This window comes from Salmo trutta, unplaced genomic scaffold (genome assembly GCF_901001165.1).
Source record: "Salmo trutta unplaced genomic scaffold, fSalTru1.1, whole genome shotgun sequence".
NCBI classification, from domain to species: domain Eukaryota; kingdom Metazoa; phylum Chordata; class Actinopteri; order Salmoniformes; family Salmonidae; genus Salmo; species Salmo trutta.
The window spans coordinates 9,600-22,084 of NW_021822589.1; the positions used below are offsets into that span (position 1 = coordinate 9,600).

The 12,485-nt window shown below is 48.0% G+C and overlaps 1 protein-coding gene across 1 annotated transcript; it reads right to left on the reverse strand.

The window, feature by feature from the left end:
* Positions 1-353: 353 nt before the first annotated feature.
* Positions 354-12,485, reverse strand: LOC115182844 (protocadherin-7-like; the record flags this gene model as incomplete). The annotated part of the gene is given in 5 exon segments (XM_029744255.1): positions 354-1,124; positions 8,255-8,551; positions 8,553-9,450; positions 9,791-10,342; positions 10,707-12,485. Coding segments are annotated over 5 exon segments (3,483 nt in total), but the record flags the coding sequence as incomplete, so codon positions are not given.

Sequence of the window (12,485 nt, forward strand, 5' to 3'; positions counted from 1 at the left end):
CAGTCCTATTATCGCCAGTCAGTCCTATTATCACCAGTCAGTCCTATTATCACCACCAGTCAGTCATATTATCACCAGTCAGTCCTATTATCACCACCACCAGTCAGTCCTATTATCACCACCACCAGTCAGTCCTATTATCACCAGTCAGTCCTATTATCACCACCACCAGTCAGTCCTATTATCACCAGTCAGTCCTATTATCACCACCACCAGTCAGTCCTATTATCACCACCACTAGTCAGTCCTATTATCACCGCCACTAGTCAGTCAACTGTGGTGGATGAGTAACCAGGCCAGCCCAGTTCAGCTCGGTTCAGTTTGTGTCAGTAGAATAACTGAATCAGTCCTACCTGTTTGCTGTACTTATTCCCCGTTTGGGATCCATACTCAGAACACTGGTCTGACCCCAGAGACATGGCATCAGCGTTCCCACTTCCACCACTACCACTGGACCCTCCAGACCCCACGAAGGTGTTAGAGGGGGGCAGCTCCTGTACGGCCTGGTGCTTTTTCCCCTCGGCTGGGGGGCTGTAGGGCTGGAGGTGTACCGCGGGGAGCGGCGAGCTTGACTTATAATGCCTGGCCAGATCTGGGCTCGACTGGTGATGCCTGGCGCCCATGCGTGGGCTCCCGGGGTCTCCGTCCACCGCGCAGTACCTCGCCGCCAACCTCTCGCTGGCGCTGCTCACGTCCTCGTCGTCATCGTCGATGTTGGCGATGTGGTGGTCGTTGCCGTGGCGACGGAGCCCGTTGACCGTGACGATGCCGCTGTAGAGTGGCCGTTCAGTTTTATTACCGGCTCCGGCTCCTCCGGCGCCTCCGTTCCGTTTGTCCCTGCGGGGCTTCCGTCCGCGGTCCAACGTCCCTCCCCTGGTTTGTGGCACGGCCGGTTGAGGGCTAAAGAAATCCTCCTCTGGTTCCTTCTTCCCGGCCTCATATCCGTTCTTGCCCTGGGCGCCGCACTGGCGGGCCATCACCACTAGGAGGATGACCAGGATGACTGCGGCGGCGCCCGCCAGGACACCGATGGCTACCGAGAGGCGCTGTTTCCCCAATGCTCGCTCGCTGTCGGGGTCGCCCGCGATGTCCAGGTAGAGAGGGGCGGCCAGACTGCGAGCCACCTAGAGAGAGGGGTGGTGGGTGGGAGGGGATATAAAATAATTCCAGGGTTTATGTAGAGAAAAGCAGACACTGTAAATCACTACTCTGCCCTACAAAGGCAAAACGCAGTAACTACCAATTTGATCAAAGATCTTTGATCTGCTGTGATGGGCAGGTATATTATCTGATGAATGTGCTATTTAGTTTCCTGACACAAGAACAAGGCAGTTGATCAGAACATATCATGGAGTCTGTCTAGACAGAAAAATACTTTGAAGTCAGATTTTGCAGTAAAAACAATTACGTAGTTACTGCGTTTTGCATTATAAGAGTGAGTAGACTACAAGACACCCAGAGATAGAGGGGGAGAAAATCATACATTTACATATCAAGATATAATTTCGGACTATATTATATCAATATCTGACTTCAAGTATCGATTTGTAAAAATAATATATAGAAAATTAAATAAAATGCTAGGTAGCATTAGTCGGCGGCTGTAGCTAGTCCGGCTGTAGCTAGTCGGTTGTAGCTAGTCAGCTGTAGCTAGTCGGCTGTAGCTAGTTGGCTGTACCTAGTTGGCTGTACCTAGTCGGCTGTAGCTAGTCGGCTGTAGCTAGTCGGCTGTAGCAAGTTGGCTGTACCTAGTTGGCTGTAACTAGTCTGCTGTAGCTAGTCCGGCTGTAGCTAGTCCGGCTGTAGCTAGTCCGGCTGCACCTAGTCGGCTGTACCTAGTCCGGCTGTAGCTAGTCCGGCTGTAGCTAGTCGGCTGTAGCTAGTCGGCTGTAGCTAGTCGGCTGTACCTAGTCCGGCTGTAGCTAGTCGGCTGTAGCTAGTCTGCTGTAGCTAGTCTGCTGTAGCTAGTCGGCTGTAGCTAGTCCGGCTGTACCTAGTCCGGCTGTAGCTAGTCGGCTGTAGCTAGTCTGCTGTAGCTAGTCGGCTGTAGCTAGTCGGCTGTAGCTAGTCTGCTGTAGCTAGTCGGCTGTAGCTAGTTGGCTGTAGCTAGTTGGCTGTACCTAGTCCGGCTGTAGCTAGTCGGCTGTAGCTAGTCCGACTGTACCTAGTCCGGCTGTACCTAGTCCGGCTGTACCTAGTCCGGCTGTACCTAGTCGGCTGTAGCTAGTCCGACTGTACCTAGTCCGGCTGTACCTAGTCGGCTGTACCTAGTCGGCTGTAGCTAGTCCGGCTGTAGCTAGTTGGCTGTAAATGTGCCAAAATTACAGTATTGTTCATCCTATAGCTTGTTCTCCATCTTCTTTTTACAGAGTGAGACATATTTTCAGCACTTTTATTTCCATGAAAACGTATCATGAGAATCGCAATACATATAGAATTGGTACCTCAGTAGGGTGGTAATATGGTATGGTGGTAATATGGTATGGTGGTAATATGGTATGGTGAGGTCCCTCAGTATGGTTATAATATGGTATGGTGGTAATATGGTATGGTGGTAATATGGTATGGTGATAATATGGTATGGTGGTAATACGGTATGGTGGTAATATGGTATGGTGGTAATATGGTATGGTGAGGTCCCTCAGTATGGTTATAATATGGTATGGTGGTAATATGGTATGGTGGTAATATGGTATGGTGATAATATGGTATGGTGGTAATATGGTATGGTGGTAATATGGTATGGTGAAGTCATTACTGGTCAGAGACATGGTAAGGTCAGTACTGGTTAGGGACATGGTAAGGTCAGTACTGGTTAGAGACATGGTAAGGTCAGTACTGGTTAGAGACATGGTAAGGTCAGTACTGGTTAGAGACATGGTAAGGTCAGTACTGGTTAGAGACATGGTAAGGTCAGTACTGGTTAGAGACATGGTAAGGTCAGTACTGGTTAGAGACATGGTAAGGTCAGTACTGGTTAGGGACATGGTAAGGTCAGTACTGGTTAGAGACATGGTAAGGTCAGTACTGGTTAGAGACATGGTAAGGTCAGTACTGGTTAGAGACATGGTAAGGTCAGTACTGGTTAGAGACATGGTAAGGTCAGTACTGGTTAGAGACATGGTGATGGTACACTGTGAGTACTGGTTAGAGACCCAACAGATGGAAATGGGGTCAATCAGAGCAGTGAGTTAGGATAGGCGTGTGTGTGTGTGTGTGTGTGTGTGTGTGTGTGTGTGTGTGTGTGTGTGTGTGTGTGTGTGTGTGTGTGTGTGTGTGTGTGTGTGTGTGTGTGTAACAGGGTCAATCAGGGTAGTTAGGATACAGGATGGTCGTAGTGCAGCATAGATTCTGTCATCACAATATAGACAATCAATACACAGTAGCTACATACGGAGAGGCCCATTAGACACACACACACACACACACACACACACACACACGCACACATACACACACACACTAGATACACATTTTAAGGTCTAAATCAATGGTCTATTTTGTGCTGTTAAGGCTGGGAATTACAATCATAAAATATCCTCTTCCCATTGAGTGGTGTGTGTGTGTGTGTGTGTGTGTGTGTGTGTGTGTGTGTGTGTGTGTGTGTGTGTGTGTGTGTGTGTGTGTGTGTGGTGTGTGGTGTGTGGTGTGTGGTGTCTGTGTGTGTGGTGTGTGTCTGTGCGTCTGTGTGTAAATGATAAGTAGGACATTTGAATCCTATTTTATGTTCCATTAAATAGAAAACTTGAATCACATGTTAATAATGTATATAATATAGTATTACATTATTATCTGCATCGCTGACGCTGCTTTTCACTACTATCTGCACAATCAGTCTGACAAAGTAGCACTCCAGATCTACAGCATTCACACATTATCCCTACAACACTCAATATAACATTCACACATTATCCCTACAACACTCAATATAACATTCACACATTATCCCTACAACACTCAATATGACATTCACACATTATCCCTACAACACTCAATATGACATTCACACATTATCCCTACAACACTCAATATAAGATTCACACATTATCCCTACAACACTCAAAATTACAATCACACATTATCCCTAAAACACTCAATATAAGATTAAAATATTATCCCTACAACACTCAATATAACATTCACACATTATCCCTACAACACTCAATATAAGATTCACACATTATCCCTACATCACTCAATATAAGATTCACACATTATCCCTACAACACTCAATATAAGATTCACACATTATCCCATCTCTCTTTTGTTCAAGAGGTTTAATTTGGAAGTTAACGTAACACAGTTAAAAAAGCTATTTGCCCAAGTCACACTGAGGTCCTGCTCTATTGTTTTACAATACAATACATCACATTGTCTTAGTAGATTCTATTGTATTGGTTCATGAGTTTATAACAGTGGTTGGTTTGACTGTTCAGTTGTTTCACTGTATTACATTCAGTAAATAACGTTTAAAAAAAGAATCCCTGGAAAACAGTGGCGTCTGTTATGGAGTGGACTATCCTGGCTAAATAAATGTAATACATTGATATCGTTGAATGGACTTGGTTAGGCTAACTTTCTATTGTCTTAGTAGATTCTATTGCATTGGTTCCATTCATTGGTTCCACTAACCCTAACCCTCTTCTCTGTTCCATTATATTGTTATTCTGTTGCCTGGTTCTGTTCTCCTCTTTTCACTGTTCTCCTTTGTTCTGTTCTACTTTCTCCTCTGTTCTCCTCTGTTCTCCTTTGTTCTGTTCTACTTTCTCCTCTGTTCTCCTCTGTTCTCCTCTGTTCTCCTCTGTTCTCCTCTGTTCTCCTTTGTTCTGTTCTACTTTCTCCTCTGTTCTCTTCTGTTCTCTTCTGTTCTCCTTTGTTTTGTTCTCCTTTCTCCTCTGTTCTCCTCTGTTCTCCTCTGTTCTCCTCTGTTCTCCTCTGTTCTCCTCTTTTCACTGTTCTCCTCTGTTCTCCTTTGTTCTGTTCTACTTTCTCCTCTGTTCTCCTCTGTTCTCTTCTGTTCTCCTCTGTTTTGTTCTCCTTTCTCCTTTGTTCTCCTCTGTTCTCTTCTCCTTTGTTTTGTTCTCCTTTCTCCTCTGTTCTCTGTTCTCCTCTGTTCTCCTTTGTTCTCCTTTCTCCTCTGTTCTCCTCTGATTTGTTCTCCCCTGTTCTCAGTCCTCCTCTTTTCTGTTCTCCTCTGTTCTGTGCTCCTCTGTTCTCCGTTCTCCTCTGCTCTCCCCTGTTCTCAGTTCTGTTCTCATCTGTTCTCTGCTCTGTTCTCCATTCTGTTCTCCTCTGTTCTGTTCTGTTCTCCTCTGTTCTGTTCTCCTATGTTCTCATATGTTATCCTGTGTTCAATGTTCTTCTCTGTTCTCTTCTGATGTCCTCTGTTCTGTTCCCCTCTGTTTTCCTCTGTTCTCTGTTCTCCTCTGTTCTCATCCATTCTCCTCTTCTGTTCCCCACTGTTCCCCTCTGTTCTTCTCTGTTCTTTCTCCTTTGTTCTGTTCTCATCTGTTCTGTTATTCTCTGTTCTCTGTTCCCCTCTATTCTTCTCTGTTCTGTTCTCCTCTGTTCTCTGTTCCCCTCTGTTCTCTGTTCCCCTCTGTTCTCTGTTCCCCTCTGTTCTCTGTTCCCCTCTGTTCTGTTCCCCTCTGTTCTGTTCCCCTCTGTTCTCATCTGTTCTCTGATGTCCACTGTTCTGCTCTGTTCTGTTCCCCTCTGTTTTCCTCTGTTCTCCTTTCTCCTCTGTTCTCCTTTCTCCTCTGTTCTCCTCTGATTTGTTCTCCTCTGATTTCTGTTCTCAGTCCTCCTCTTTTCTGTTCTCCTCTGTTCTCTGTTCTCCTCCGTTCTCTGTTCTCCTCCGTTCTCTGTTCTGTTCCCCTCTGTTCTGTTTTCCTTCGTTCTTCTCTGCTCTGTTCTGTTCTCCGCTGTTCTGCAGTCTTCTTCTGTCCCATTCACATTCTGCTGAGCATGCCTCTAGCACACAGTGTGTGGGTGTGTGTGTGTGTCTCTGCTATGTGTGTGTATGTGTGCATGCTAGGTGTATGTATATGCGGCATGTGTGTGTGTGTGTCTCCTTGTAAGTGTTCAACAGGAGAATGCAGCACTACCACTTTAGGTCTAGCAGTGCCTCATCATCCATCCTGACACATCTCTCTCTCACTCCCTCCCTCCCTCCCTCCCCAGCTCCCCCAGGAGTTTTCCACTCTGCTGCACCAAGGTTTGTACTGCTTAGCTTTAAACACCAGAACCGTTACACTCTGCAGGTAGTGCTGTGCCTCTCTTGATATCGATGCAATGGATAGCTAGCGGTGCAGCTTTAGTTAGCGGTGTAGCTTTAGTTAGCGGTGTAGCTTTAGTTAGCAGTGTAGCTTTAGTTAGCGGTGCTGATTTAGTTAGCGGTGCAGCTTTAGTTAGCCGTGCTGATTTAGTTAGCGGTGCAGCTTTAGTTAGCGGTGCAGCTTTAGTTAGCGGTGTAGCTTTAGTTAGCGGTGCTGCTTTAGTTAGCGGTGCAGCTTTAGTTAGCGGTGCAGCTTTAGTTAGCGGTGTAGCTTTAGTTAGCGGTGTAGCTTTAGTTAGCGGTGCAGCTTTAGTTAGCGGTGCTGCTTTAGTTAGCGGTGCTGCTTTAGCTAGCGGTGTAGCTTTAGCTAGCGGTGTAGCTTTAGCTAGCGGTGTAGCTTTAGTTAGCGGTGTAGCTTTAGCTAGCGGTGTATCTTTAGGGCCAGGAGTTATTCATTACCTTGTGACCTAAATATGAAACACCCTGGGCCCTTGTTATGGCTGAAAACTAAGGAGAACTCCAGGTCCAAGTTGAAGCCTATAACAAGGGCACAGAGTTATGCCTGGGACAGGTTCAGTTGCAACGAAAAGAACTGGACATGAAAAGCCCCGGCTTAGAACCAGACATTTGATTGCAATAGAATGGTAGAGTGGACCAGAACACAATGGAATGACAGAATGATTCTATGGAACAATGGATTGCAATGTGTGGAAGCATGTTGTAATCTAGAACTCCTCGACATTACACCATAGACAGTTTAGTTTGACTGGAACAGCCCAGCAGAGCACAGCTCTCAATATACAATAATGGACTAGGAGGATATCCAATCAGAGGTTATTGGTCACGGACACAGATATGCAGACGTTATCTCACAAGCAGTGAAATGCTTGTGTTACTGCCTCCATCGCATAAGGAATTCTCTCTGACAGTGGAATGATGCCAAAGGGGTGTGTGTGTGTGTGTGTGTGTGTGTGACAGCGGAATAATGCCAAAGGGAGGTGTGTGTGTGTGTGTGTGTGTGTGTGTTTGTGTGTGTGTGTGTGTGACAGCGGAATAATGCCAAAGGGAGGTGTGTGTGTGTGTGTGTGTGTGTGTGTGTGTGTGTGTGTGTGTGTGTGTGTGTGTGTGTGTGTGTGTGTGAGAGAGAGAGAGAGAGAGAGAGTGGAAGGATGCCAAAGTGATTAGTGAATGAAATGGCAACGCAGCAGAAAATGACTCAACTCGTTTTTTTTATCAGTAGGAGTCACAAGTTGGCCAATGAGAAACTAGATGGAAATGTTTCTTCATAGCCAGGAGTTTTCCTGTACCAGGAGAAACTCTGGACCGCACTTTCATGTGTCAACTCCTCCCTAACTTACACTTCTTTATTCTATCCCAACACTAGCACACCTGATCAAACTAATGAACAAATCATCAAGCCCTTTGAGCAGTTGAATGAAGTGTGATAATATGTTGATTCGATCCGTCCATTTGTCTGCCCTCTATTGCTCTGGTCTGGTCTACACTGTTCTTATTAAAAGATGAAACGATGTCCCACTCTGAGCGGCCCCATTCCATTATTCCAATCTATTGTTCCATTCTAATTTATTCCATTCTATTGTTCAATTCTAATTTGTTCCATTCTAGAATTCCATTTTCATTTGTTCTACTGTTCCATTCTAAGTTGTTCTAATTGATCCCTACCATTCCATTATAGGCTGGTGCATTGCATTGGCCCGTTCTAAGCTACTGAGCAGGAGAAGTGTATATATAGCCTGTATAGAACAGTAGGGCCTTAACAAACGGACTCAATGTCACCAAAGTCAGAATGGAATAGAGTAGAGGTATGCATGTACAGTACGTACGTGTCTCAAATGGCACCCTATTCCCTTCACAGTGCACTACATTTGACCAGAGTCAATGGGGCGGCTGGTCAAAAGTAGTGCACTTCATAGGGAATAGGGTGTCATTTAGGACAGAAGTCATATCCATAATTACCTGTGCATCCACCAGTGTAGCGTTGACCAGACTCTCGTTGATGAAGACGTGGACCAGCGCGGTGGCGCAGAGCGATGGCTCTCCACTGTCGTTGACCCTGACCACCAGGCGATGCAGCCCCCTGTGTCTCCTCTCTAGGGGCTCTGCCACGGTGATCACTCCACTGGCCAGGCCGATCTCAAACAGCCTGAAGGGGTTCCCTCCTACCAGGGAGAAGCGCAGGTCAGCGTTGCGGCCAAAGTCAGAGTCCGAGGCGGCCACGGTTCTGACGATGGTCCGGGTGGAGGAGGCCGGGGGGGAGGAGGGTGTAGGATTCGTTGGTGGGTGAGGTCACGGAGGGGGCGTTGTCGTTCTCATCAGTTACGATGAGGGAGACTGTCGCCGTGGCGGAGCGAGGCGGAGCTCCGCCGTCGACGGCCCGGACGCGGAAGGTGTAGGTGGAGCGGCGTTCCCGGTCAAAGGACACGGAGGAGAAGATCGTCCCGGTGTTGTTCTCTATGGAGAACGTTTCTTCACCTCTTCCTCCTCCCTCCTCTCCTACTCCCTTGTTCTTCTCCCCTCCTCCTCCCTCCACCTCTTCTCCTTCTTCTTCGTTCATCTCTACGAAAAGACTCAGCTCCGCGTTCTCACCCTCATCCGCGTCTGTTACTGTTACCATGCCGACTGGGCTGTTGGCAAGGAGGTTCTCCTTCACGTAGAACGTGAACACTTCCTGGACGAACTTCGGAGCATTGTCGTTGCGGTCGGTGACCATGATTACCACCGTAGCCGACCCCTGCAGCGAGGGGAATCCCTTATCCCTGGCGATCACCTGGAACTCATATCTCTCCCTGACCTCCCGGTCCAGAACCCCCGTCGCACGGATATCCCCATTATCAGCATCAATATAGAACAGGCCATTAACGGACGGATCCAATGAATATGCAATCTCTGCATTTTTGCCGGAATCGGCATCTGCCGCAACCACAGTGACCACACGCTCTCCTGGTTGGTTGTTCTCGGCAAAGTGGACCTCGACCACGGCCTGGGCGAAGGTAGGAGTGTGGTCGTTGATGTCGACTACCCTGACCATGAGAGAGCTGTTGCTGGAGAGAGAGGGGGAACCAGAGTCGACTGCCACGATGGTCACGCTGTACTCTTTAGTGGCCTCGTAATCCAACAGGGCCGACGTGTGGAGGAAATACTTCTTACGGTTTCTGAGGAAACAAAGTTAAATATTAATATTAAAAAATTACAAAGAAATGAATAAATATAATTACTTCCTGCTGTGGAAGGAGAGTTACATTGAAAAATCTAAATATCGAACATTTTGAATTTATATGGCTCAAATGTAGATATATTGTGTATGTGATTTTAGTGATTTTCAACTAAACGTAGCTAGCTGTCAGGTTTATATTATGGTGCTGTACGTTGATGCGCCAATAGTATTTCAGCCTCTCGGTGCGCCGTGCTGGAACACTCTGAATATGACTTTAAAAATGAAAATAAAATCAACTGTAAACAGATCAATATGGACTGGAAGTGTTTTCATCTCACCTGTCGAAGGCGTCATCCGCGGGCAGCGGCAGGAGCGCCGTCTCTCCCGCCGGTTTCAGGGTGAACGGTACATCCCCGACCACCGTACACGTTACCGCCCCGTTCTCCCCCTGGTCACGGTCTGACACCTGAACCAGTGCCACCGGTGTGTCCACCAGAACATTCTCCGGTACCAGCGCCACTCCGTCCCTCACCAGAATCCGTCCGATCTTCCTGATCTCCACGACCGGAACGTTGTCGTTCTCATCCCGGACCACCAGGACTACGGTCGTCCGGTCGGTGCGTGGCGGCTGACCGCGATCCCTCGCCGTGACAGTGAACCGTAACTGGGCCACTTCCTCCCGGTCAATCCTGTGTAGGACGCTCAGCCAACCGGTAGCCTCGTCCAGTCGGAGAAGACGGCGGACAGATTCCGTGGCAGCGCCGAAGACGTACTCCACCTGTCCGTTGACGCCGACATCGCGGTCCGAAGCGCGCACCTGGAGGACGGGGGTTCCGGGAGGCGCATTCTCCGCCATCTCAGCCTCATAGATGGCTCTCTCGAAGCGTGGGCTGTTGTCGATAAAGAAATAAAACAAATACCATGTATTCAGAAGATAACATTGCTTGTGCTTTTCAACCTAATTTAGCTAGTGGTGCTTTATACTAATTTAGCCAGTGGTGCTCTATGCTAATTTAGCTAGTGGTGCTCTATGCTAATTCAGCCAGTTGTGCTCTATGCTAATTTAGCTAGTGGTTCTCTATGCTAATTGTGCTAGTGTTTCTCTACGCTGATGCTACTATTCCAGCTCTTTAGTTTAATGGGTAAACCAATCCTACTTTTTAGACAGTTTACTCTCCATTAGTCAGCACCTCTACTAACATTTATGGGTGTGCCTCAGCTCATGCTTTTCACTAGACTACGTTTTCATCTTACCTGTTGTCGTTGACATCGGTGATGGCGACGCGGAGGAGTGCCTGGGAAGAGCGAGGAGGGTTCCCACCGTCCCGGACCCGTAGAACCAGCTCATAGGAGTCGCGTGCTTCACGGTCCAGAGGGCCTTTCACGATCAGCTGTGGTTGCTTCTCGCCGTCGGGCGTGTCGGCGACCTGGAGCTCAAACACACTGCTCCTCACACCTCCTCCTGCACCTCCTCCTCCTCCGTTGTTATCCACTGCTCCTCTCCTCCTATCCCCTCCTCCTGCGTTTCCTCCTCCTGTTCCATCCGCTCTTCCTATAGGCCCACCGGCTGCTCTCCTCGCTGACCCCGACCCTGACCCCGCCGACCCGGAAGAGCTACCATCTTGAATCAACTCATAACGATCAATCCCGTTGCGCCCGAAGTCGCGATCCGTCGCTGTGGGTAACAGATACAGCGTGCCTATTGGACGGTTCTCCTCGACAGATAATGTCAGCACCGACGACGGAAACGAGGGAGTGTTGTCGTTGATGTCGGTGATGACCACACGGCCCTCAAAGAGATCCACCCAACTCTGGAGTGGACCAATCACAGACACTTCGAAGTCCAGGAAACACTCGTTCTCATCGAAGATCATCTGACACTGGGCCAGCTTCTCCCGGTCAATCCTCCGCTGCCCGGTAGTCAGCTCCCCGGTAACGTTATCAATCTTGAAGAACTCCGAGCCGCTCTCTAGGGCGAATGTGACATCTCCGGAGCCGGTGCCCGCGGACAGGCCGAGGTCGGCAGCCACATTACCGATCATGACGTCTGCTGGGCCCTCCTCAGCCACCCGGTAACGGAGTGCCGAGTCAGCGACCGGGAGCTGAGTCATCGTTAGTAGGAGAAGGACTAGGAGGTGGAACAACTCCCCCGGTCCAGTTAGCGTAACCGAGCAGGAGACCGCTGCTCCACCACAGACACCTACCCCTGTCCTCCGCATGGCTCCCAGCTTTCTGCTTCTTCTCTCTCCCTCTCTATCCCTCTGTCTCTCTTTCCTCTCTCTGGGGATCTATCTTTCTACCTTTCCCTCCTTCTCTGTCTTTAATGTGTCTATCTGGTTGTATATCTCTGTTTCCTCTCTCTTTCTTACACTCTTCCCCCCTCCCCCTCTCTGGCTGGGCAGTTTCCACTGCCTAGGGTCCAGGAAAGCTTCCCAGCTCTCTAACAGCACACTGCAGATCAGTCTCTCTGTCGTTAATGTGACTATCTGGTTGTATATCTCTCAGTTAGGATGTCTGTTGTCTCTATTCTTTTGTCTTTCTCTTTATTGTTGAGACTGGGTTTAAAAATATACTTTAAAAAAAAAATCCTCTAACTCTCTCTGGGATGTTCAGAGCACAAAGATATCAGAAAATCCCATCCAGCAAGAAAAGAGAAACCAAATCATCCACTCACGTTAATTAATCCACTTGACTCTCTCTCGCTCTCTCTTTTTATGATGGAGACTTATTCCGTTTCTTCCTCTCTTGAGGACTCTCTTATCAGTTATATTAGTCCGTCAGTAATTTCGCTTAATTCCGGTCGCGTTCCGGGGGACCGAGGGGCTCTCTCGGCGGTTTTGACGAGTTGAAGAGAAACTGCAATGCAGCACTTCCACAAAGAAAACTGTACACGACTCTGTCTCAGGACGCCGAATTACTAATGTTGTGAAAAATGACTTACATCCACAGAACGGAACAAAATCAGTTTAAACGTAAAGTATTGGATATCGTCCGGTAATCGTTTAGAGTTTAATTGTGTTTTCTTACCTCTCG